Source organism: Artibeus jamaicensis, unplaced genomic scaffold (assembly GCF_021234435.1).
Source record: "Artibeus jamaicensis isolate MK-2021 breed Jamaican fruit bat unplaced genomic scaffold, CSHL_Jam_final contig_548, whole genome shotgun sequence".
Classification (NCBI taxonomy): Eukaryota; Metazoa; Chordata; class Mammalia; order Chiroptera; family Phyllostomidae; genus Artibeus; species Artibeus jamaicensis.
Window position 1 is genome coordinate 22364487 of NW_026521883.1, and position 27358 is coordinate 22391844.

Here is a 27358-nt window from a genome sequence, read left to right on the forward strand (position 1 = left end):
GGTGATGAAGTTGGTAATAATTTTGATATAAGTCAGGAACATGAGGGATGAAGTCATATAAAGAGGCTGGATGTTTATGGCCAATGCAAAAGTTAGATGATCATTAGTATCTGCATACCACAGTGTCCACTTCCTCTTCTCGGAACTGATTATTTTCAGAAATAAAAGGAAACAAACTTGAACTTCAGCATTTTCAAAAAATGTAATTTTAATGTAAACTTACTTTGTGGAGCTCTGGTTATACCTAAAGGCAGTGTGCACTTGAGGTGTTTGTTTTTAAATGTCCCTTCCCCCCAGATTGTGTTGCCTTCATTGGGAAATAAACTTACTAAGTAGTATTCCTTATTAATATGCCTGTCTCAACTGCTCCAAAGAAGTTTGCATTGTTTTATTGGTAGATGTAGCAAATAGGCCTTGTCTCTTTCCTAAGGGACACTTTCTTTTCCCCAAGAGCCTATGAGAAAGGAATTTGTATTTTAGGAAATGGAAAGACTGGCCCCAAACCATTTTTTTTGTGGGGCAGCGGTGCAAAGAGCACCTGAAAGATAATCCTGTTTGGCGGTGAGGTGGTTGGCCATTTTTTGAAACGTGCTTTCACTGGTTATGATCAAGGAGAGAAGAAGCCACACTGCCTGTCAGCTCATGATCTCGGAGGTAGAGAGATGCACTCTTTCCCGGCTTCTACACATCGGTCCCCAGGAGAAGTCTGGCACTGCTGCTGTTCTTGTGCCCAGCCCTGTGGCCAAGGAGACGCGGCACCTGGACTGGCCAGGCCTGAGCCATGGGGAATGAATTCCTCTTAGGAAAGAGGAGTTTGGCCAGCACGGAAGAGGAAGGAATGCTAGGCGGGTAGGCAAGACATCTGCACCCAAACCAAGAAAGCTCTCCTTTTCATCCACCCAGCACTTCTTCAGTCCACTCCCCTATTACTGTTCTCTCTGGGCACTTTGTGGCCAGGCCTCGCTTGCGTGATTTGGGGTCAAGTGGACACAGATTGGCCACCCCTGAGAAAAGCCATGGCCTTCACTTTCCAACTGAGCATTCCCTTCCTTTGGCTTCACCCTTCACAGCAACGTAATATTCACTCAGTACAAAGGGATTCTTATTTGTTGTTGTTTTTCTTCTGCGCCCTATTTCTCTTGAGAAATTGGAAATATTTTTATTTTCTTTTAATGATTCCCATTTTGGTTTTAATGAGAGCTGACTTTCAAGAGATCTTAAACTATTGAACATCCGGGAAAGTGGAACAAAACATACATTATCTTAATTGAGGCAAAGCCTTGGCAGAGTTCCTAAGCCCCGCCCCCTTACATACCAGTCCCTGGTTAACTGATGGGCAGTAAATTCTATGAAGTTGTGGTTGCTTCATAGTCATTCACAGCCTGTAATAATAAGAGTGCTTTAAATAAGCAGTGGTTTCAACAGATAATATGTATTTTTCTAATTGTCATTAAAAATGTTCAAATTATCTGATACTTCTCATTCCCTTTGAGTAAATAAGATGACCACTAATACAATCAAAGTTTATGAAGAAGCAAAATACAAAAAACAGAGCAACAAATACCAGGTACTTTTTATATTCTACTAACTTCTTAAGAAAGAAATAAACCTCCAATAAGAAAACAAACTTTTCGAAGTTTTGAAACCTTTCAGGAATTTTACAAGAATATGCAATCCATTTTTTTCTTCTTTTTTGGCTTAATATTAAGACTTAATATCTTAAGAGATATTGTTGACTAGTCAATAGAATTCCAGACAACAGGGTTTCCTTTGACCTTGAGTTGACTTATCTGCTCATTTGTTTTTGGGCCCTTCCTTGAACATAGGTTAACACATATCCTCTTACAGTGAAGAATTAGAAAACATACCAGGATTTCTTGCTAAATGGTTTCCCTTATTTGTTTTTTATAGCCCAGGACTATAAGAACTCTTTTATTTGTGAATAGAAAAACCAAAATTCAGTCCTTTTATACACCTGATATAAATCAACCCCTCAAATTTATTATTATTTTTTGTTAACAGATGTTAATGTAACTTTTGTTATGTTTTTTATTAAGACAGTTAAAGTATTCTTATGAAAATGAATCATGTCAAAAAGTAGTTGTAATGCCCAAGGGAGCCCATTTCCTGGGCTGACATGCTTAACTATTTGTACAAGTGTAGTTAAGTCATTTGCTGTTGGGTTCCTTTTCTAATGAACAGTAACCTTATTTTTGCCACACACTCGAAATTTGTGAAAGCACTTGAGTTAGTTCTTGCCTCTTATTTAAGATGGCAGATGTGTTGGAATTGGACTGTTACCACCTCTGAATGGAGATTCTCATCCCTCTTGAGAATGTCGAGCTACAGAAGGGTAAACATGGCTCTTTAAATGCATGGTGGCGTGATGGTGTGCAGAGAGTGTGGTGATCAGCACTGACTGGGCCAAATGTGATTCCGAAGTTGTTTTTAACTTTCCTTTTAATGTGGAGAATCCAGTATATACACAAAACTAGAGAGAATGGTACAGTAAAGCTCCAGCTTCTGCAGTTACCTATTAATGGTCAATCTTGTCCTATCCATTTCTCTCCTCCCTCAAAATATTTAGAAGTAAACCCCTAAAAAATAACTTAGTGAGCATTTCAATATGCATTTTCTAAAAGATAAGGAATCTTTAAGAAACATAAACATGATGCCACCATCACATTTAACATTAACATTAATTTAAAATATCAAATATCTAGGATTTAAGTTTTACTGTCAGGTCACACATTTTATTTATTTGTTTATTTATTTATTACAATTTGTTCAAATCAGGATTCAAGTAAAGTTAATATTTTGTAACTGGTTGATATGTTTCTTAGATGTTTTTAAATATGTAGATTGTCCCTTTGTCATTTTTATCTCATAACTTATATATTGAATAAATGTGTTCATGCTGTAAGACGTCACTTATATGCGGGCTCTGAAAGCCTGACAAACTCAGAGTGAGTGGTGGTTACCAGGGACCGCTGAGGGCGGGGGAGTGGGAGGTCTTGCTCGAAGGGTATAAACTTATAGGATAAATTGGGGGATCTAATGTACAGCATAGTAGTTATAGCTCATAATACTGTTATATACTTGAAGTGTTAAGAGAGTAGATATGAAACATTCTCACCACAAAAAGGAAATAGTAATTATGCAACAGGGTGGACATATTATTACCAAATGCTATGGCGGTGATCATTTTGCAATATATAAATGTATCAAGTCAATACATTGTACTCCTTAAACGTACACAATGTTACATGCCATTTATATCTCATTAAAGCTGGAAAATAAGAAATTGGTTCATGTTCTGTAGAGCACTGCTACTTAAAATACTAGTCCATAAACCGTTTATTGCCAGTTTGTAACGAGAAGAGAAGCATGTGCCAGAATGGAAATTCAGTATGTCACTAAGCACAGTATTTAGCTCAGCTGATATTTTTTTCATAGCAAGACTTTCTTCATGAAGGAAGCAGTGGGGTGATTTATTCCATCATAAGCGCCTTATCTCATTATAGACCTGGATGTATAGTGTGTGGACCAGCACCAGCCAGTCCTGGGACCGCGCTTGGAGTGCACTGCTGTTGAGTTTCTCAGGCTGCTGATGACTGCACGCCCGTGGTGGTGGTTCTTGCCGGGTTCCTCTGTCTCCCGTGCTTGCTGGTACTTGCTTGTTAGCACTAGAGGCAGATCCAGTTCAGAATCATCTTTTTGGCAAGAAGGCTTTATAACGGGTATGTGTACTTCTATTAGGAGGCCCTCCGTGCCTGTTCGTGTCTCTTTTTGTGATGTTAACAGCCATTGATGGTCACTGTCTAGCTCCATTAATTTTTTAGGGTAGCAGAATGGGCGTATTGGAATGTCGTCACTTCCTATTTATTATTAATACTGTAAAGTTCTACACATAGTTTTGAACTTATACTCCTTGCTGCACAGCCAGCAGTGTCTATGATGCTGCCAGGTCTGATTTTCCTGCACTCGTCCAAACTGACCCATGACTTTGAGAGTTTGGAAAAATTATTTACTATCTAATGCTAAGGATTAGCAATGATTGGGTATAAAATTATGGAAAACGTACACAGAGGAACCCAGCACTAGAGGGGGCAGAAAACACAGATATAATTGTGCAAGCGTCTGTTCCTCCCTTCACCCAGTGACTTTTTGTTTACAAGTCAAGATGGAGAAACTCGGTGTGTTACTTTTATTTCGGAGTAAGAGTTTCAGGCCAGGGTCTTATGAAAAGATGGTAAGATTTTTGGACTGTGGGTGGAAAGAAGACGTTTGTAGATATCTTAACCGTCAGAAGTGAGTGCTTGTATTCTCATTTCATCATCGCTCTCTCGGGAGCACTCTTTTTTATTTAGGAAGTAGTAACTTTTAAATAAACTACCGTGGTGCTCATGTCACAGTAGTTGTAAGTCAGATCATGATGCTGTTTGCCTTAAACTTACACAGTGCTGCATGCCAGTTACGTCAGCAAAACTGGAAAACACACAAAAAGAAACAGTAAAACTTGTCTTAATTTTTATTTTTTAACATTTTAAATTGTTATTCTGTTATAGTTGTCCCAATTTTCCCCCTTTACCCTCCCCCCAGCCCCCATCCCAGTCCCACAGCCAATCCGTGACCACGGGTCATTCGTACATGTTCTTTGGTGAGTGCCTCCCCTTTCTTTCTGCCATTACCCCCCCCCCCAGATGCTGTCAGTCTGTTCTGTGTGTCTATGCCTCTGGTTCTGTTTTGCTCATTAGTTTATTTTGTTCATTAGATTCCTCTTATAGGTGAGATCATACGGTATTTTTCTTACTAAAGAAACCATCATCAAAATGAGAAGGGAACTGAGTGTGTGGAGAATAAATTTGCCAATGACACATCAGACAAGAGTTTGACTTCCAAATTATATAAAGCACTCATCTGACTCAATGCCAGGAAGACAAACAATCCAATTAGAAAATGGGCAAAGTATTCGAATAGACACTTCTCCAAGGAGGACACACAGAGGGCCCAGAGACACATGAAAAGATGCTCAGCATCACTAGCCATGAGAGAAATGCAAATTAAAACCATAATGAGATACCTTATACCAGTCAGGATGGGGCCATTGTTAATAAATCAACAAACAAGAGCTGGCAAGGTTGTGGAGAAAAGGGAACCCTGGTACACTGTTGGTGGGAATGCACAGTGGTGCAGCCCCTGTGGAAAACAGTATGGAGTTTCCTCAGAAAAGTAAAAATGGAACTGCCTTTCGACCCGGCAATTCCACTGCTGGGATTGTACCTTAAGAGTCCTGAATTCAAAAGAACTTACATACCCCTATGTTCATAGAAGTCCTATCTACAATAGCCAAGTGCTGGAAACAGCCTAAGTGTCCATCGTTAAATGAGTGGATCAAAAGACTGGTACATTTACACAGTGGAATCCTATGCAGCAGAAAGAAAGAAGGAACTTCTACCTTTTGCAACAGCATGGATGGAACTAGAGAATATTAAGCTAAGTGAAATAAACCAGTCAATGAAATAGTAAAACTTTAGTGATGAAACGAGATTTTTGGAAAAACACTGGTATATGCCGATCCCCACGGGGAAAATGCAGCGACAAGAGCAGCCCCAGTAGCTTCCTCCTGAGTGTCTGTGGGGGACGGTGTGTGTGTTCGTGTGTATGTGTAAGTCACATTTCCGGTGTGAGTTTCATGTCAGTGAGAAAGATGTGCACAGGGCCTGTGGGCTGATGTATTTCTCCTACCTAAAGTCGAACTTGCAGGTACACCCACGGGGTTTTAGATCTGAGGCCTTGTCCTTGGGAGCTGCTGCGGAGACTTGGACACCTTTTAGGTACGTTAGGAGACAGGACTGGGCGGACATGTTCGGCTGCTCTGCCTGCCCCATCTCTTTCTCGGAGATTGTCACTGTGCTGAAGTTTCGTGCTGACGTCACCCCCTGTGCATAATTACAGCTTAAAGCGTGAAAACTCCCACACCTTCCCCAGAGCTCAGAAGGTGTTGCGAGGGCGGTGCTGGCATCACTCAGGCCGACACGGAGATCTTTTGGGTTGGATTTCAGGGAAGCGCTGCGCTGGCGTTTGGAATGAGCTGCCACTCTCCCTGTACACTGGACAGAGTCTGGTGGCCTCTTCATTGTCACAGAGCCATGACGCTGTTAGGGGTTTGTAGAGCATCATCTTGGTCACCTCGGCCTTTATGCACTGGGTCAGATATTTGCCTGCATGACCTGATAGTTCTGCTCCAAGCAGCTTTTCAAAAGAGAAGACACGCCCCTGTCAAGTGTCCGTACTAAACACATTCCAGTGGGACTATGAGTAGGTTTTGAGTGATCTGCACTGTGAATCTGCACATCGCTCCCCACCCACCCACTCCCCCGAGCAGGGATCATGTTAAGAGCCAACTGCTATTTCTTTTGTCATCATTTTCCTTTTTCAATCTACTTTGCAAGGTCGGTCTTCAAATTTTTGATTTTGCAGACCCAAGAAAAGAAAACCGGAGGGCAAAAATGATGCACAAATTAGTTTGTATGAAGGCACACATTCTTTTTGGGGTATTTGTAGAAACATCTGTCTAATTGCTAATCTAAAAAATCTCCAGTACCAACCTTGGGATGTTTATGAGTAAATTCTTTTGGTTTTTAATTAGTGACTTATGTGTGACATGCTTCCATTGTGTCGCCTTTGAACAATTACTTCTCTCAATTTTAGTTTCCTCATCTAAAAATGAGCACAAAAATACATTATCTTGATAAAATTTTGGGGAAGGGTCACATGACTATTTTGTAAATTATAAAGCTCTCTAAAATTTGCTAATAATTTTTATTCTGCAGGGTGATTTCACATGGATGAGATAAATTCCCAATTTAGTCAGATTCCCTCAAATTTAAATTACACTATTTTCATTCAAAGTTTTCCAGATATGTAAATGTTTAGAAATAAATTCTTACATCTGTGTGGCAAATGTAATTGGAAAGTGAGGAAAAAAAATTTCTCAGGTTTTTGACACCTAATGTTCCGAACTGTTAACTTCTATGAAATAATCTCAACAAGGGCATGCTTTCGGCTGACTTCCTCTGACTCCTTAAAAACTTAAACTCTGTCAATGTTTTCTTTCTGTTATTGTTCCTTAGGAACAATGTTGTCTCTGTTCTCACGAAAGAGTTGGGAAGAGAAATGTTTTGAGAGACTCACTGCCTCTTGACTCTTATGAAGTAGAATTAGAAATATAAGACCTCTGAAACTTTGTAACTATAAAGTGTTTCTAAACAATACATCTGAGACATGGGGAAATGTAACTCTCTACCCCATGAATTTCACTTATGGGTATCTTTTGTTATGTTCTCGATTTTTGATTAAAAAGAGTAAATGAAATTAATTTATTTCTTAGCACTAATTATCCTTTTCATTTCTTTATTTTATTATTGAGTTTCTTCTAAGCATATTTACCTTTTCAATAAATTCAATACTCACTACTCTGACAGAATTCTAACTTATGTTTTCTTCGTTAGATGTACATTTGATACCCTAAACCTTCATTTACCATCTGAGATTCAGGTATCATGCTAGGTGGTAAAGATAAATTTGAATTTTCTATCTTTAAGGAACTCACGTTGCAAAAGAAAGGGTAACTTTTTGGTTCCAGGGATCTGCAATGCTCGAATAACTTGGGTACGAGATCAAAGCTACCAAATAGAGTTCAATCTGACCTGCTTCCTTGTTACATCTGGAAGTGGCTCACTGAACCCTTGTCCTGTGAACCGGTCCTGGGGACCAATTTTGTTACACCGTAGTTGGGTAGTTGGGGCTGGGGTGGGTGGGATCCTCTGGTCTCTGAAAGAAGTCAGGTACACTGAGAATAGCCAGTTATTCCCCACCTGTTAAGTCCCTACTTTGTGGACGTACAGGTGTCCCCAACTGAGGCTAACGGCCTCGTGCTGGGGCAGGGGGTGGCGCTGGGCCCCAGGGGCTGACAGAGCTCTGGTTCTGGCCACCCTCCTAGGGCTGTGTGGAGTGGCCTGAGTTTAAGGTGTTTAGTTCTCATCATTCTCTGGGCAGCTTATGATAGCTGCAGCGACCATGGGTTTGAGTGGCCAAGTTTCCCTCTGGTTGCCTGCCGTGGAATGTGTTTTCCCATAGAAACAACATTTTAAGCTGTGGTCAGGTTCCCAGACCAGCCTATAATAGCCTATTTAGCTGATAATGTAGCACAGAGACTGCTATTTGACTAGCCCGGGGACCAAACCACCACCTATTAACATTGTTTCTATTGGAAAAGCCATTCCGAGTTCTAAATACCAATATAGAAATGACATTTTTGGAGCCCTTCCTGTTTGTCAGTTGGGAGCTGCCAGGACTCAGAACTGGAATATCGCATCTCCCTGCACTCCCAGCTCCTGAAGAACCCCATTCATTCCCCTGAGCCTGACCCCACTGGCTGGTCTCCCTGTCTTTTCCTGGGGCTGCCAGTACATTCAGAAGATATCATGGCCCTGGACAGAGCTCTTGCTTTGAAAATTTCTGGGCAGCGGCGAGAGTCAGGGTTTCTGTCCCCAGTTTCTTCTGTGGGTGATGAAGAGGAGGGAAGGAGCAAAGGGAGCTGAGGTGAGCAGTGAATTCCGCAGACACAACCCTAGGCCGACCTCTCACTAGGCAGATCTGGACCACCTCCTTGGTTTTCCTGTTCGCGTTTCAGTAATTTCTATAATTTTGCCAGCCTTTGGGAGAGTATGGCTTCAGCTTGAGTAAGTGGAGCAAATATCCCATCAAAAGAAAATGCTGTGCTAGTCCTGGAAGTCCTAGGTCAAGCCAAGGGGTTGCAGGGTCCTGGGAAGCAGCAGTGTAGAAGCTGTGCATTTTCACGGTGCCATTGGACAGACCCTCTCAGATGCTGGAGAGATGCACATCTGAGGCATTCTGGTCTTTATGTTTTGAGGAACCCCTTCCTTATCCATATAGGTTCAGATAGTAAAGTCCAAACTTCATGAACAGACACACCCCTCTCCTTGTTTTGGTGGGAGCCCCTTTTACATAACCAACCAGGGTGTGACACCGCAGGCCAGTGCAGACCCCTTCCCTTGAGACCAGTAGGTCCAGTGCAGACGGTGACAGCGGGTTAGCCAGGTCATTGCCCTTAGAAGTCTGGGGGCCACACGGCTGGTTTAGTGGTTTGTGCAGACTGTGGTGTGCTCAGTTTCGCTTAACCCAGGGCACCGGGAGTGGAGAGAGCCCAGTGCTTCAGCGGGATCAGGACGTTCTGCACAGGGCCACGTGCTTCCCGTCTTCAAGTTCCTTCCTGTGACAGTGCATCTGGCTCGAAATCCTTCCATTCCTTCTTTCAAAGACAGTCACATCACACACACATGTTTTGGCCACCCATGAAAGGTTCCCACAGGATTAAGTTGTCCGCCAGTCTGAAATGACCTCCCAGATTTGGGGAACTGCCTTTGCTGCTTTCTGTTTCTCCAGCTTCTTAGGCTGTGTGTGTGTGTGTGCATGTGCGTGTGCGTGTGCGTGTGCGTGTGTGTGTATCCTTGATAGGGTGACCTAAATTCTTTGGCTCTTAAGTCTTTGGGCTATTGCTTTTGATCGACACAAAGTTCCCTCCAAAACATGGCTTGGGGCAGACAGCAAATGAAAGTGTTGGTGCAACAGCCTCCCTGTTCTGCCTGTGCTGTGAGTTATCCGACTCAGCAGTGGGACGAGCCTCTGTCCGAACAGCACATCCAGACAGACCTTCCGAGGCCACCATGTGAATTTGTGGTGGGTGTCGTTAGGGGCTGGCCACACATGGCAGCCTCCGTCTATGGCTTTGGTCAGCGGTGCCAACCTGCCAAAATATGCACTGCTTTGTGAACTGAAAACTTTTGTTTCATTGCTTTTGGGATTTGGGGGTTTCTTTTGCCAAAGAAGTAGGTACAACCAGATATTCATACATTATTTTATCTACATTGATTTTGTATTTTTCTCAAAGGAAATGTTCTGTGTCCTGAGTTGTAAACACTGATAACTTCACTGATCAGAATGAATTAATGATCAGCATGTCGGCAAAGTAACCCAGGCATGAAACCATTATATGTTATTGTCTAAATGCCTGTAGCCTTTCAGATATGCATGCAACTTTCTCCCTTTAAATAGATTAATAGGAAATAGTTCTCACCATTAGACAGATTTCTATGTTGGTGGCATTTACAGCTGGTCTCTATATGACAGCAAATGGATATTATTGATCTTTGTTCATTGTACTTTGTATTGAATAAGGCATTTAGTTCTGTGTGCTTTTAAAAAGGTTCCAGGATATTCTAGATATAACAGACACTGTTTCTCTGCTTGAAGAACTATGAGTCTGGGAACAGAGTGGGTGGAAGCAGGTTTCAGGGATGAGAATGTAGAAAAATAACTACTTAAAATATGTAATTACAATATAGCATATGTAGGTTTTCGAGAGGTATGTCTGAAACTGTGTTGGTTGGTTGCAAGGTGGATGGGATTAGTCACAGAGTAGGGACTAACACGGTGGAGAGAGATGAAATGACACATTCTGAGGGAACGATGGAAGGAGAGTTTGGACCTAGTGTGTGTGTGATGGGAGCGGGGCATGTGCATGAGTGAGGGCTGGGATGGTGAAGGGGAGCCCAGGGGAGGTGGCGATTGGCGGAGATGAGAGTGACAGGCAGGGTAGGCCTGCCTGGTAGAGAACTGAAGCTAATGAGATGTTTCACATTTGGTGGAGGGTGAAGGTCTGTCTGCAGATTGTAGAACAGAATTAATCATTGTGAACATGGAAACATACTTAGTTTAGCTACACTGTCCTAATGGGACAGAGAGGAGCTAGGGAATCCAGAAAAAAAGAACATGGTATTGGTCAACAATGAAACACCAGCATTTGGACAAGGGATTTGCTAATGGAGTTAGAGAATTTAAGATGAATTTTAGCAGTGGGACGAAATAAAATGAGTGACTCCTCTCAGCAGCTGGGAAACATTAACTCATAGCTCCAATGGCCTCCTTCTGAGCCTATTCTGGATTGGGAAGCTGGTCCCTTGCTCTGCACTCCTTCATCTCCCAGGGTGGCCTTGATGTCCACGTCTTACCTTTTCTGTTGACACGTTGTGCTGTACTGATGTACATGCCTGTCTTCTGTCAGGAGCAAGCACTGTCTTAGTCACTTTTGGGGGCAAGGTAACAATTTTTTTAATAATATCATAGTTACAAATTTTTATTATTTTCTTTCTTAATAAACTTTTCACTTTAGATTTCCAAAGATTCACCAGGGTGCTACGGAGAGTCTCCTTATACTCTGGACACATTTCCCTGAATTGACATCGTATACTAGTATAATTAGTGATCCAATAGTGATATATTATTAACTATAGTGCATTCCTTATTCACATTTTTGTAGAATGCCCAGGGTCTCCATCCAGGATCCCACATTACATGTAGTTGTCTACATGTAGTTGTCTACAACATGTAGTTGTCATGTCTTCTTAGGCTGTGACAATTTCTTAGACTTCCCTTATGTTTTTTTTTTTTAAGATTTTATTTATTTATCTTTAGAGGGGAAGGGAAGGAGAGAGGGAGAGAAACATCAATGTATGGTTGCTTTTCGTGCGTCCCCTGCTGGGAACTGGCCTGCAGGGAACCTGCCTGCAACCCTGGCATGTGCCCTGACTGGGAATCGAACCGGGATTGTCTGGTTCACAGGCCCGCGCTCAATCCACTGAGCTACACCAGCCAGGGCAAACTTCCCTTATGTTTGATGACCTTGATAGTTTTGATGAATATTGGTCAGGAATTCTGTATATTGTCCCCTTATTGCAATTCCTTTGGAAGGAAGTCACTATGCACAGCCCATGCACAAGGAAGGGGAGTTCTCAACCTCCTCAAAAGCAGAGTGTCTATGTAAATTATTTGGAATTTTCCAGCATAAGAGATTTGTTTTTTCTCTCCCATTTGCTTATGTATCCAGTCATTTATTTATCACTATAGCCTCATGGACAGTTATTTTATATTTTGGATTATAATCCAGCACAACTTTTGTTATTTTACTGCTCCAATGGTTCTAGCTTTGGTGACAGGGATCTTTCATTGGGCTCCTGTGTCCTTCAACATGCCTCCATTGCTGTGTTTTTGTTTGTTTGTTTCATACTTTCTTATTTTCTGTTACCACAAGATGCTCCAGGCTCATCTTGTGTATTTCCTGCCCAGTTCTAGAGTCAGCCATTTGTCCCAGGACAAATGTTCCTTCTACTGGAAAATGGTATCAGAAACCAAGATCTGGGGGCTAGGTTTGCTCATCTTTGTCATTTTTCTTCCTTATGTAGTAACAGAGTGCCTGGCATATAATAGGTTCTCACTAAATACTGCTTAGCAGCTTTGTACTTGTGGGCAAAGTGATTAAATTATGTGCACTGTTGCATGCCTGGCAGTGAACTTAACTGGCTACACAGGAAGATGAGCTGTGAAATCTTGGTTACGTTGAGTTTGAGGTAGAATGCTTGGTTTTAAATGCCCTGAGAGTAGGAACTGAAAGAGAGAGGGAGAAGGGAAGGGAGAAAAGGAAGGAGGGGGGAGGGAGAAACAGATGGATATTGGCTTTAGAAGAAAAGGCAATGGAGTCACTAATCTACTGGAGATGGAAGAGAGCGAGGAGAGGCTAAAGGCTTGCACACCAGAGTATGAAATTGTTCTTTTTTTTTCTGTTCTTTTTAACTGCATGAAGTAGGTCAGAGAGGTTGGCTGGCTTGTGTCTTCAAAGAAGGAAACCTGGATTGTCCACATGCCAGCCAGTGTTGACCCAGACAATCCAGAAATGAATCCCTGGGTCTGGATTGCCCAGCTGAAGCTGGAGGAGGCCGTGGATGCTGTTTTCATTACCAGGGGTTGAAGTTTCATTACTCAAGTTGTTGTGACTGGCAGATGGGCTGGAACAGTCACATGTGGTATTCAGATCACTTCTGGGAGATCTGACCTCTCTCTTCAGTGAAGGGGGCCAGAATAAAGGCACTAAAACAAGGAGGAGCCTTTGCAAAGTTATTGGAGCAGTGGTGGGGTCCTTTCATCTGATAGTATGCTTGGTTTTTCTTTTTCCTTTTTCTCTTGATAAAAAAATTTTGTCAGAGAACTAATATGACCAGTATGTGTGGCTCACCATGTATGTAGCTTATTTGTGTATTATTGCAATACAATTTTCATCATCCATCACATTGTTGACACTGAAAATTAATTGCTCGTGACGCTCTAGAACAGTGGCCTGTCAGGATATTGCCTTGAGGCATGTTACACAGGCGGTTGGGCCTTCTTCATTATGTGGGAGCATATGCCTTTTGATATCCCTCCATAATTACACTCCAGGGGACTGAATCATCATTCTTTCCCCCAAAAGTCAAAAAACCAGGCAACTCATGGAAGCGTCCACCTCATTCACCATTATCTAACGTTTAGCATTCTCCTTGCCCAAGGATTTAAGCACTTCACAGGCTAAGAAACGCGTGCATGTGCAGTAAGAGCCCCCTGAACTTGGTTTTACTTTCCCAGTCTTGTCTGGAAGGAGTTTGCACTTGGGAGAGGAAGCAGGAAGGCTATCTTACTGTCAGAGAGGCCAGACTTGCAGAAGTGGGTTCTGGCTAAGGGATCTGGACACACTGCAGACATTTTGCGCAGAGGCCAATTCCTGCAGTGATGTGGTCAGATGTGGTAGAGCCCAGCTGTTCGCTCCATTGAGAGGGGCTTTAGCTAGCCCACACAATCTCTGAGTGCTGTGTCTGAACTGGATCCAAATATCCAGCCTGCGGAGGCTCACCCAGCCCCCAGAGTGAGTGGAAGTGGGTTGTTGCAGAGCACGATAGTCACAGCAGTTTGTAAGAGAAGTTACAGATAAAGACTTAGCAATTTACAAAGTGTAATGTACAGTGGTGACGTGGAATGTAAATGTATTTTCCCCTTTCCCCCACGAGCTATTAGAGTACAGATAGAAATGATTCATGCTTAATCTTCGGTCTATTGATGGACTTTTTGGGATTTTTGTTACTTGTGCTGCTATGAATGCTTTTGGGTGAAATGTAGTCTTGTTTCCTAACTACATCTGTGCCTTAATGTAGGGGTAAAGAAGGCATAGTTCTAGGTGTGGTTTCCTGAGTTCAAAGCTCCATTCTCTACCTCCAAGCTGTGGACTTCGGCCAGGGTGTGTAAACCTCCTAAACCAGAGTTTCCTTTGTGTTAAGGACAACAATAGTAGAACTTACCTATGGGGTTGTTATGAGGATGAAATGAAGTAATGTGTTTTTAGTATTTAGCGTGGAGTTCTTTTCCCTTCAATTTGCTGAATACCACTATGGCCACTTGTGTGGAGCCTCAACTCTGAGGGTTTTTTTTTTTTTTTGGTGGCGGGGTAGTGGGTACGTCTGATGCAGTGAAAAGGAAGAGAAAGGTATAATAATCCTCCACTTCTACTTACGCAGAAAGGGAACTTCATTAAAGACTTACCTTCTTTATTAATACGTTTTGTGCTGAAACCTTGAAGTCTGTTATAATGGAAATAGTCCAATATGTCTACTTCTGACTTTACGTGTCTTGGTGCTTTCCAACTTAAATAAGACATTCATTTATTTCCAGAATTGGAGTTGTTTTTTTCTATGTGTATGTAGAACAGATGCCACCCAGCTTGTCTGAGCGAGCTCTGTTAGTTTGCAGTTCTCCAGACCAGACTCATCAGAGGAGAGGCCTTACACCTTTGTAATGCTTTGCATGTAGCTGTGGAACGTGTGGTGTTTAGTGCCGGAGGGTGGACGGTGATGAGATTAAAAGTCATCCTGTGAGGATGTTGGTTGAAACAACTGAAGTTCAATGATAGATGACTTATTATAAAGTTGTGAATCTCAAAAATCTGGAGCATACAAACTGAAGTCACAGTTCAACATTACCCAGAACCTTAAGAAACGTAGTGGAATGAAAATGTGATAAATCAACAAAAGGGACTGTGATAACTAACTAATAAAGCAGAAAGCACCCTGTTTATGAGAGAAGATGTTCATACTTTTAAAGCGAGTTTCAGCTTTAAATAAAAAATGATGATCAAAGTATAATAGTGTACATTTAAAAATGAACAGTTATGGTGGACTTTAAAGTGAGAAAGTGAAAGAATTCTCTCTCTAGAAAATTCTTCCCCGGATCCTCAACTCTTAAGGCAACTGGTTTCTACCATTCATTTTTCGTTCTTCTCGTATTTATGTGCATGACTCCATCTGCTCTGCTTGCACCTTGGTGCCTGGAATGGAACAGTAAGCACTGGCTTCCTGCCAGGAAAGGTGGGGACACAGCTCACTGCGATGTAACTTCTACCACGTTTTGTCTGTGGGTTGATTTTAAACACCGCAAACATAATAAAGAATGACTATATTTTCTATGATTTTTCTATGATAGTTCCGAGGTATATTTTTAATATACCTTGGAAAACTTTTTGAATGTCATACTTTGTAGGATGGAAGTGACTGATTCTGGACTCTTTTTCAACTTTTTCTCCCTGTTAGGTACGTTGTTACTCCATAAATATACTCATTCTTGTCAGACAATATGCCCTGGTTTTTGTTTGAAAAACACAGAGATGCCAAGCACAGGACCCCCTGCCCAGGTGTAGGGGGTCTCCGCAGCTATTCCAGGGTTTGGTGGGGGACCAGGCTGGGTACAGTGGGGTTCTTGTAAACGGGTGTTGGTGGGGAAGGTTCTGAGGTGGTTGACTTTAGCCTAGATTGTCATTTTAGATCAAGAGAACATTTAATGACATTTGGAAGGGTGCAGTGTCTCTCCCCTCCCCGCTCCACCCCAGCCCCTTACCTTCTCTCTCCTCTCACTCTCTTTCCAAGATTTTGAGTTGCCCTAGGAAATTCTCTGCACTCTGACCTGAAGTTTTTGGCACAGCTTTGTCACAGGAGGGGTGAGGGATTGACAGCCATCGGTTAAGAATTCTTAATAAAGTCTTCCTTTATTTCTTATGGTTCCTTTGCCTGAGTAGGTACTATAAGTCAGAAGATGCTACATTGTGTTTTTATTGTCCTGTTCATGTATGAAGCTTTTCACATCCCTCATTTCATCTGATGCACACAAACAAATGATGTATACCAGGCAGATATTTTATTATCCCAGTGTGTAGAGAAATAAACTAAGGCACAGAGAGGCCTTAAAGTCATGTAATATACATACATTAAGTCTCCACTCAGTAATTTTCTGTTTACCCTTGGAGAAGCCCTGGGCGGTTGCATCTGGATTTAGGGCCATTTGCCTGGCCCCTCCGTCGTTCTTCCTACTTCTGTTTCTGACCTCACATCAGTCAGTCTGATGTATGCATTTTGCCCTGCAGAGTGTCCCAGGTTCCCTTGGTCTGTCAAAGGAGCACAGGACAGGGCAACAGCCTCACCTTTGTGAGGTCCATGCATGTGGACCTCACTGCATGTGGTCCACCTCACTGCATGTGGTCCATGAAGTGAGTTCAGAGGAAATGCAGTAGGTTTCTGTCCAATTACAAATGGTCTGCATGTATAGGGAGAATATGTGAGTGGGCCCCAACTGAAAATACATTTTAGCTATATATTTTTAAAGGCTTATGCTTAAGGGACTGGTATACCAGCAAGCCTCGAAATAGCTCCTAGTTTGTGGAATTGATTGCAAAATATTTGACCTTCCTTCTGAACTCAAGGCACTAGCATTAATATTTAGGCCTGTAGATATGGCAAAGTAAAGCGAGTGGTTTCTTCTGGGTCTCTGTGTGTTCTACCCCCTGCCTTAGTTTCCACTGTAGAATTAGCTAGATCCTTACCCAGTTGGCTCCTTAAATTTTTAAATATGGGTCATCTGGATTTTGAATGAAGGCTGTGGACTAAGATAGGTGGTGAACTGTCTGTAAACAAGAAACCCAGAGGGGTGTTGATCTTATCTTCCCACAACTGCTGGTATTAACCATGTTTCCAAACTTTGGCTAAAGAAATGTTTATGTGTTTTGGCTTTTATTTATTCTGACTAATGTCAGGATTTGCATTCCTGTAATTCTAGTAAAAGGAGGAATGTGGTCATTCTTTCTTTTAAGAGGTGAGCTGGGCCATAGGAAAAAATATACCAAACTTCAACAAATAGAAGTTTAAAGCCTTACATGCAATAGATTTTTATGATGACCTTTCTTAACTAGATTAGTAGGAAGTTTGTTGTTTCAATTACACTCATTTGACTACACAAGTGATTTATACTGTGTATTGTGATAGAAGTACCTGCAGCTCACATTCCTGGTTTTTATCTTCCCGATGTGCTATATGCACAGGTGAGAGGAAGGAATATCCTTGTGGATACCATCATGTTAAAGGGTCTCAAACTAAGAAGCCAGCGTTGAGTCCCATGAGTTTGCATTTCTCTGTCTGCAAAGATTCATCTTGTTCTTATAACTCAGGAATTTTTGCTTTTATTTGGTCACAAGTTATATTTTTTTTCTAAAAAACTGTGGACGTCTTGTAATGGAACTTTTTTTTCTCTTTTTTTTTTCAGACCCAATGTCTGTGGATCAAGGTTTAATGTTTACTGTTGCCCTGGGTGGAAAACCTTACCTGGTGGAAATCAGTGTATTGTTCGTAAGTAAATAGACAATCTGTCATTCTGCACGTTCTCCTTTTGTTGTTTTGGTTGCACGGTGATTTTTAGTACTTGGTCCTTTGTAACTACATACTGTTAATGTGCTTATTGAAGAGCCTTCCAGCTCTAAGATCTTCTGACTTTCTCCAAATTCAGGTTGGGAAATACATTGACTTGGGCAAACCACTGTTATACTTTAGGCCAGTGGCTTCTTTTGGGATTTTTCTGAGCTATAAGGAAGAGAGCCGTAGAGCACGGGGATTCTTTGGTCAGCGTTGCATGCCATTACATATGCTGTGCCTAGCTGCATGGATATGGAATAACTTTGGAGGGATTTTGAAAAAATGCTACCATTGCTGCTTCCCTTACAGTAACTTCTGACTTTGTTGGCCACCCACATGCCTACCCAAACCTTGTATATTGAATTAGGGTGTTCAAGGCCAAAGGTAGACATCACTGTTAGACAAAGGGGAGAGGAAGCAGAGAGGGCATCAGAGGATGACCGGTGGAAAGACTAGGGGAGAATGCAAATGATCCCAGAGATTCCTCTCTGGACTCTGCTGCTGTGGAAAACGGCCTCATCCTCAAAATAGCCCCCAAATGTTGAGTGACACCTCCCATACCAGACAAGATATATTTAACGGAGAGACTAAGTTCACTTAGTTAGGGCGTCTGCCCTCCATGAACTTCTATAGTCATCATATCTATGAAATAATCTTCAGCTTCCAGAATACTCTATTAGTATAACAGGCAGAATTCGGAGCTGAAAGGACATTAAAGAGTCACTTAACCCACCTTCTCACTTGGCCAACAGTGATCTGTGGAAAAGGATAGACTACTTCAACCAATATTCTCTTGGTGACCTGAAAAAGTTTACTGTTTTCCCAATTCTTGATTTTGACCAAAGGCAACTTATCTGTTTGTCACATTGTGGTGCATTTCAAACTCAAAGTTGAGTCAGTAAGAAAGGGATGTAATGGTATTTGGAGTTTCCTAAATGAACTGAACAATAGGAGCCTTTGCCTCGTGCTCTGTAGAATCTCTGAGAAATGCTGTCTTCAGGTATTTAAAGAAATGTTTATAGGGTCATTTGACAGCTTCTTTCTTAATAGTTTTCAATCTCCATCCGTAGATGTGTTAATGTTTCAGTGAATTTCCTGTCAAGTGTATTATATTTGGCCTTTGTGCATCTCATTTGCCCCTTGCAAGGTTGTATAGGAGTTTGACGAAAGGGTCATGCCTATAAATATAAAAAGTAGTGACCAAGTCTTAGTTTGATAATAAATACAGGTCACTTGCCATTTAAGCTTACTCCTTTGGTCACTAGCAAAGCATTGGGTACCAGTATGATATCAGTCTCCAGGTGTCATGAAAATGTTAATACTTCTCTGAAAGCAAGCAGCTTTCTGACTGTAGAATCAGGACAGCTGCAGAGGATTTCCCACCTCTCTCAGACTGGCGACATAATTCACAGACTAAATGCAGGCCAGAAGCTGCTACGTAGATCATACGTTCTCAGCTAGCAAGATCTGAAATAGAGAGGTAGTCTTAGCAGGCCACAGTATTTTTATAGAAATTATTAAACATTAGGCATTCATGATAAAAGTAGGCTTCCATGAATGCCGTGGCAATTTTATATCATTAAACCTTGAATTTAATATAAAAACAGAATGCTTATAGATATATAAATATATGTGGGCACAGGTTTTTGTTTGTTTTGTTTTCCCTTCATAGGATGTGTGGGGCTTCTGGGAGGTGGAGGGCTGTGGGATAAGCAAAGAAAGGCCGAGCAGCACCGATGTGGTTAAGGGAGTTAGCAAATTTTACAGCTAGGGTTTATTTAGCCCAACAGATTCGTTTGGTAAAGGAATAAACCTGAGGCCTAAGGTCACGTAAGTCGTGATGGCAGAGTTAATGAGGAGCCTGAGAGCCCAGGTTTCCTCACTTGAGGACTGGGTCCCTGTCAATCACCGCGGGCCAAAGCCACGTGCTAACAGACCTCTGGTTTTCTCCGCAGCCATTTGCCGGCATTCCTGTGGGGATGGATTCTGTTCTAGGCCAAATATGTGCACTTGCCCATCTGGTCAGATATCTCCTTCCTGTGGCTCCAGATCCAGTGAGTATAACATGTCATTATATATAATATTATTTTATGTGGTTACACCCCATTTTCTCCTAAATTTGCTTTTGGTTTTTCTCTTGCCTGCAATACATTTTTCACTAGAACATCTGCCTTCTCTGTTTTGCCCAAAATATTTGGAATGACTTTTCTCAATCTGGCCTCCCATTTCCCTTCTTCACTCTTTATAGGGAAATTGCTATATGGGACACAGTTACTATGAGTAATATAAAGATTATGACTTCCTTCTGTGTAGGTATTGCCTTATTTATCTTTGGGTCTCCAATGTAAACACCATAAAAGATGCTCAATGAAATGATTGTTTCATGAACATATTGGCTCAAGAAAACTAGGCAGTCTTTCTTGTGGTACTGAAATGTGAATCTTATTAAACACTTTTTGAAAATTTAAGACCCCTGCCTTTGCAAGAAGAAAACATGAGAAGTCATTACGGCAGCTTCTGGGGATGATCTATCATGAAGCACAGTGACTTTTCCCTTTCAGAATTTTGCCCCTTTGTTCATTTTGTGAGCCAAGCAAGTATTTACAGTTCATTCCTTAGAACCTTTGCTTGCTTGTTCTCTAAATGTGGGGGTTGGGAACGAATTGAGTCATTATTGGTTGTTAACAAAATCAAAGTTCATGTTCCTCAACACCTTGACCATCACCAAGGCAAAAAACTTAGGTTCCTTTCCAATTTCCCAGTTTCCCATTTTTAGTGAGAGAATATACTCCTATTCAGTGTGTTGTGTTTTTGACAAGGTTTTAAGGAAAAGTATTGCAAAATTTGTCAGTAAGAAAGGGATATAATGGTATTTGGAGTTTGCTAAATGAACTTAACAACAGAAACCTTTCCCTGGTGCTCTGTAGAATCTCTGAGAAGTTCTCTTTTTTTGTCTGTTGCAAGTAGAAGCTTCACTGAGGTCAATGTTCGTTACTCATTGAGTCCTAACAGTTAAGCATGGCTCTCATAAGCCATTTAATAGGACAAGGCCACTAGTACTTGGTAGCAGACCCTCTTGGCGCCTTGGCATTCATGGGTGAACATGGATGACTCTGCCTGAGACCTTTGTAAAATCTTCCTGGCCTGGGAGCATGCCAGGTCTGCATGCAGGGCAAGATGGAAAGGCTGGGGATGAGGGGGTTCGTTGATGGTCCTAGAAGCAACTTTTAACCAATGACAGGTGGAGAGTGCTGGAAAAGTGCCCTAGTTTCCTTGCCTCTCAGTTTGCATAACTATGAGGTGTGTTCTGCACTGCCTCCTGAAGTTTCCTGCTTGCCCACAGTAGGAATAGGCTTGATAATGTATTTTATTAGCTTCCTTCTCTTTCCTGGCCCACTTTCCCCTCACTCTCTTATCAGTGTTTCCTGAAATTACTTCCAAAATAAACAACTCACATTCAAATTATTGTCTCAGAATTTGTTTCTGGTGGAAACCAAACAGAAACAGTCTAGCACTAAATACAGACAGTTGTAGATTGGGGTGGATCCCACCCCTCTCGCCGCAGGCTGGGACTCATTTGCTTACTGCACTGAGTGTATGTCCTCCACACAACAGAAGGTTCATTCCATGTATCAAGGGCACCTGAGCTGGAGGAAGAGAAGGAAGCAGAGGAGTCAGCTGGCAGCACAGAAACAGGTTGGATGTCTCCATCCCCATCAGGTTGGCCCTCAGGCTGCTGCTAAGGAGTGAGAGCCTCAGAGTTGGGGGAGGAATTTGCATATCATGTTGGGAATTGACCCATCTTTCAGATTGGTCCTTCAGTCCTTTGGGGGAAGAAAACATAGCCAGGTGGCAAAACTGAGTATCCAGCTGGGAAGGTTCAATGATAGTGTGAGTCACTAGTGATTTCTCTGCCAAATAATGACATCTGTCTAATGAGATGTGGCCATAAGCTCTTAACAAGACAGAGGGGGAAGCTGTGGTCCTAGTAGACCTCAACCTAGCAGTGAGGTGCAAGGGTGGAGAAGTCCAGTGGCCAGGTTTAGGCTAGAGACTGAAGTTTAAGACTTGTGGATGATGTTCTTTGGAGAGGGTTGGGTCCATCTATGATGCTGGGGCACTAGAAAAAGTCCCCAAGTAGCTCATGGATGAGAGTAGCGTAAAGAGGAGGATTTGGATCATCAGGACCTTTGAGGCATTTGGAGCTTTTAATATCATCGGTTTGGACTTTACATGAACTAACATTGTCTAAACAACTTGCAGAATTAAAGATGGCGGAACATTTTAAGTTAAGGGTACTTGGGGATGATCAGAACCCATTTCTCATCTTTTGAACAGATGTTCTAGGGAAGACCTGTACCTTCCTATAGATCTTCTGGCCATGGTGTGGTAGACAGCAAAAGTGGGTAGACCACTTCTGCTAACTCTCTTGCTAGCAGAAGGATAACTGAACTCATTGAAATGTTTGCATTCACTACCTGTGGTTCTATGAAAAGAGGGCAAATTTAGATCATCTCACCACTATTTCCTATTAGAGATTTTATGCTTGTTCTGTGAGAGGAGTCAAGGAAGTCTAGGCAAGTTGTAGGACCTCTGAGGCCTTAGTTTTTCTCATTTGAAAATGAAAAGAATGAAAGAAGGGTGGTTTTTTTAAAGTTGTTTTTAACTTGAATATCCTGTGACTCTGAAAATAGGAAATGATCTCTTAGTGGCCTCAATGAGAGATTGCGTTTCCAGAAGGTTCAAAGTGCAAGCCAGCAATTGCTTTAGAAATCAGGAGGACGTGGCTTTCCTTAATCTACTTGGATTAAGTAGAGGCCAGTGCCTCTTGCCACTGGCATTGAGGCACTGAGGCAAACAGAGAAGGTTGGTTAGATCAATGGGTTTTCTGGACTTTAGTTCCAGCTCTGGTAGGACCCTTCTCTACTCTATTAGACTCATGGACTTGGGGTCCATGTGGGGGGGCCACATGGACCCCAAGTGATCCTAATCCTCATAAAGACTTGTCACAGTTGACTGATCCATGAATTTACTCAAACTCCTTGTAGATATATATACACATAAAATAAATTATCTTCTTAAATAATATATTATTATAAAATACGTTCTCTAAGTTTTATATTTAAGAATTTGGAGATCAATTTCATGTTTATCTTGTTTTATTCTTTATGCTGTCAAAAAGATTTAAAAATTAAAGTGAAAAGATTTTAAATTAAAGTTAATAATTAAGATTTTAAAATTCTTATTTTGAGATAATTGTGCATTCACATCAAGTTGTAAGAAATAATACATGGAGAGTAATAATAATACAGGGTACCTTTTGTGCAGCTTCCCCCACGTTAGCAACTTGTGAAATGAGTAGACTATCACAACCAAGGTAATGACATTGATATCGTCAGAATATAGAACATTTTGATCACCACAAGGATCTTCATGTTACCCTTTTATAGTCTTTTCTTCTTGCCTCTAGGTTCTTCTGAATCCCAACAATCACTAGTTTATTTTCCAATTCTATAATTTTGTCATTTCCATAATGTTTTATAAATGGAACCACATTATAGTATGTAACCTGTTGGCATTGGCTTTTTTTTTTGCTCAGCATGATTCTCTGGAGAGCTATTCTGGTTGTATATCAATAGTTTGTTCCCTTTTATTGCTTGAGTAGTATTACGTGCTATGCACCACAGTTTGTTTAGTGCATTCACCCACTGAAGGACATCTGGGTTGTTTACAGTTGTTTTTTTTGTGTGTGGTTATTTAAACAAAGCTGCTATGAACATTCATGTAAGGTTTTTGTGTGAACATAAGTCTTCATTTCTCCAGGATAAATTCCCAGGAATGCAGTTGCTGGGTTGTACATTAATTGTACATTTAGCTTTTTAAAAAACTGTCAGACTGCTTTTGGAGTGGCCGTACCATTTCACATCCTCACCAGCAATGTATAAATGACCTAATTTCTCTGCATCCTCACCAGCTTTTGGAATTGTCGCTATTTTTCATTTTAGCTATGCTGATGGGTGTACAGTGATATTTCAGTGTGACCTTGATTTGCATGTTCCTACTGGCTTATATGTTGAATGTCTTTTCATGTACCTATTTGTCACCTTTATATTTCTTGTGTGAAGTGTCTCTGTGCTTTTACCTAGGTTCTAATTGGATTGCTTGCTATTTTACAATTTTGAGAGTTCTTTGTATATTTGAAGTACTAAACTTTGTGAGATATGTGATTTGTAAACATTTTCTTCCACTCTGTAATTTGCTTTTTCAATTTTCTAGTAGTTTTTCACAGAAGTATCAAAGTTTTTAAATTTGGTGAATCCAGTTCATCAAATTTTCTTTTACTAGATTTTGCTTTTGGTGTCAAGTCTAAGAGCCCTTTGCTTAGCCCTAGATTCTGAAAGTTTTCTCTATTTTTTTCCCTAAAATTTACATAGTTTTACATTTTATACTTGCATCTGTGATCCATGTTGGGATAATTTAAGTGCCAGGTGTGAGGCTGAGATCTAGGCTTAATTGAGACTTACTGATGTCCACTTGTTCCAACAACTTTTATTTCTGAAAAGACTATACTTTATCCATTGAATTACTTTTGCCAAAAAAATCAGTTGGCCATATTTATGTAGATCTATTTCTGGGTTCTCTGTTTTATTCATTGACCCATATGTCTGTTCCTTGTTCAGTGCTATACAGTGTTGATTGCTGCAGCCATAGATGTCTTGAAAATTGAGTAGACTAATTCCTTTCACTTTATCCTCCTTTTTAAAAATTGTGTTAGCTCTTCTAGTTCCTTTGCTTATTCACATAAATTTTAGATCAGTCTTGTCCATATCTACAAAAAAATGTTTCTAGGATTTTGATAGGAATTGTGTTAAATCTGTGTGTCCATTTGGAAAGTATTGACATCTTCACTGTGTGGAACTCCTTGTCGGTTTGTTAAATTTTGTCATTTTCAGTCCACTTCAAATTCAGTGAGAATATGGGTCGTTTTTACTCCAACACGAATCCAACCATGAAGGTTATAGAAGGCCAGGGCAGCAGCTCTGGAGCAGCGTGTTAGTGCATCTGAGGGAGTGTGGTGCGACCACGTGCTGAAAGCATGATGACTGCAGGCACGGGAAGGTGCTGTAGCTAGTCTGCAAGAAGTGACTGTTTTACACATTTTTTAGGGATGTGTGGGATTCATATGGACAGGGAGAAAATGAGCAGGGAGAATTTGCCCAGACTGGTCCACAGAAACAGTTGAGTTCTTTGCTTTCTCATCTGCCTTGTGTGGAAATGCCTTTATCACTGCGATCATATAACTTGCCTTTCTCTGGACCTTTTCCAGCTCTGCTAGCTTTTTTTGTTGTTGTTGTTGAGATATTTTAGTTAAGTTGCTCTTCTGAATGGTATGTCTTTGGGCAGCATGGGATATTTATGCACTTAAGAAGAATGTTATTGCTGTTGCCTCTTCCCATAAAAATCTTTTCATCTTGCAGTGACTCTGGTTGCCCTGGCGCAGGCTCAGGTGTGGAGTCCATGAGTTAGCCCAGTTGCTTAATTTGTTTGTCTCATGCTTTTCCTAGTTTCTAAATTAAAATCACCCCTTGCCATACAGATGCTTATTTGCAAATTCCTCCCAATGTTCTGTCTGCCCCTTGTGCCTGCCAAGATAATGGCAGGTCTTTAGGATCATTGCCAACCTCATGCATCCCAAAGAAAATCACTGCCTGGGTATTTAGACCCAAGCACAGCGCTGCATCTCTTGTTCCAGTAGTATGCTCACATTGTTCTCTCCTGACTGGTTATTTTAATAACTTATCTGGACCTCCAGTCAAGATGGCAGTGTAGGCAGCCATGGCTTGCCTCTGTGCACAACTGTATCACAATTACAACTAAAATATAGAACAATCATCAGTCAGAAATATCAGAAATTGATTTGAATGGGAGTGTGATGATTATGGGATTAAAGAAACCACATCCATCCAGACTGGGAAAAGGGGCTCAGACGTGGAACGGGCTGCTCCCTTCCCCACGTTTGGTGGATAAAAATTCAGGAAAGCTATTTCAGGAGTAAGGAGTCCCAGCCCCACACCAGGCCCCCAGCCCAGGGTTCCAGTGCCAGGAAGATAAGTCCCCACAACTTCTGGCTGCAAAGACCAGTGGGGATTGAATTGGTGGAAGAAACTTCTGGAGCCCCAAGCAGTTTCTCTTAAAGAACTCACATACAGACTCACCTACTCAGACTCACTCCCTCTGAGCTCCACAATGTGGGTAGCGGTTTGAAGGCACCAGTGGCATATAGGAAGGAACTGAAGTGTCTGGCATCAAGGCAAGCAGAGGCCATTGTCCCTTTTTGTGAATCCTCCCCCCAACAGAGGAAGCAAGCTGGTACTGTATCTGAGACTTTATCAACTTGGCTAACACTGTTTGACCCACCTTGGAGATCCCCAGAGATCCCCACCCAATCTGTGGGCCCACCCAAGCTGCTATTCCATATGAATGGCTGGTCTCCTGCCTGTGCTTCACAACGTCCTAAATCCTCTCAAACAAGCCCCAGGCTGGGCACTAGCAGCAGCCAGCCTAGTTTCACAGCCTGGCTTCACCTGGGAATCTGTAAGCCCAGCACAGGTAGCAGCCATTTCAGGTTGCTTTATAAATCAGGCAGTGTAGCCCCAGGGGAAACACAGATGGGGGCTGCACTTGGCCTGCAACACTGGAAACCCCAAGGTCAGTGTACCCAGTGGGTAGCTACTGACTCCAAGACACATTATAATTAAAATGCCAAAGGTTAACGATAAAGAGAGAATCTTCAAAGCAGCAAGAGAAAAGTTAATTACCTACAGGGGAGTTCCCACAAGACTGTCAGCTAATTTCTCAAAAGAAACTTTTTAGGCTGGAAGGGATTGGCAAGAAATACTCAAAGTCATGAAAAACAGAGACCTACAGCCAAGATTGCTCTACCCAGCAAAGCTATCATTTAGAATCAAAGGGCAGATAAAGAGCTTCCCAGATGAGAAAAAACTAAAGGAGTTAATCTTCACCAAGCCATTATTATATGAAATGTTAAAGGAACTTATTTAAGAAAAAGATCAAAACTATGAACAATAAAAGGGCAAAAAATACATATCTATCAATAATTGAATCTAAAAAACAAAGTAAGCAAACAAGAAGACCAGAGACAGAATCATGAATACAGAGAGCATTTTGATGGTTGCCAGATGGAATCTGGTAGTGGGGGATGGGTGAAGAGGTGAGGGGATTAAGAAGTAGAAGTTGGTAGTGACAGAATAGTCATGGGGATATAAAGTACGGTATAGGAAATGGGGTAACCAAGGAACTTACACACATGACCCATGGACATGAACAACGGTGGGGTGATTGCTGAAGGAGTGGGGGTTGCTGGGTGCAGGGTGGCAAAGGGAAAAATCAGGATAACTGTAATAGCATAAGCAATAAAATATAATTAAAAACAAAGAATCTCTACTGGGCTTTAATGTAGAGAAAGTTTTCACCATGGAATACTCCTCAGTCACAGAAAAGAAGAACATTTGACCCTTTTCAAAGGTAGTTGAAACTACTTTACCTGGAGAACATTATGCTAAGGTAATAAGCCAGTCAGGGAAAGACAAGTACCATGTGACAAATACTCATATGTGGCATCTAATGAACAAACTGAACTTAGAAGGAAAATGAGCAGGATG

The 27358-nt window shown here is 41.5% G+C and overlaps 1 protein-coding gene across 1 annotated transcript in view; it reads left to right on the forward strand.

Moving 5' to 3' along the window:
• The window catches only part of FBN1 (fibrillin 1), a 228301-nt gene that overhangs the window by 13670 nt on the left and 187273 nt on the right, over window positions 1-27358 (forward strand). The window contains exons 2-3 of the mRNA XM_037156471.2: window positions 17530-17612; window positions 19631-19729. Of these exons, the coding sequence (XP_037012366.2) occupies window positions 17530-17612; window positions 19631-19729 (182 nt within the window). The remainder of the gene's footprint in view (window positions 1-17529; window positions 17613-19630; window positions 19730-27358) is intronic.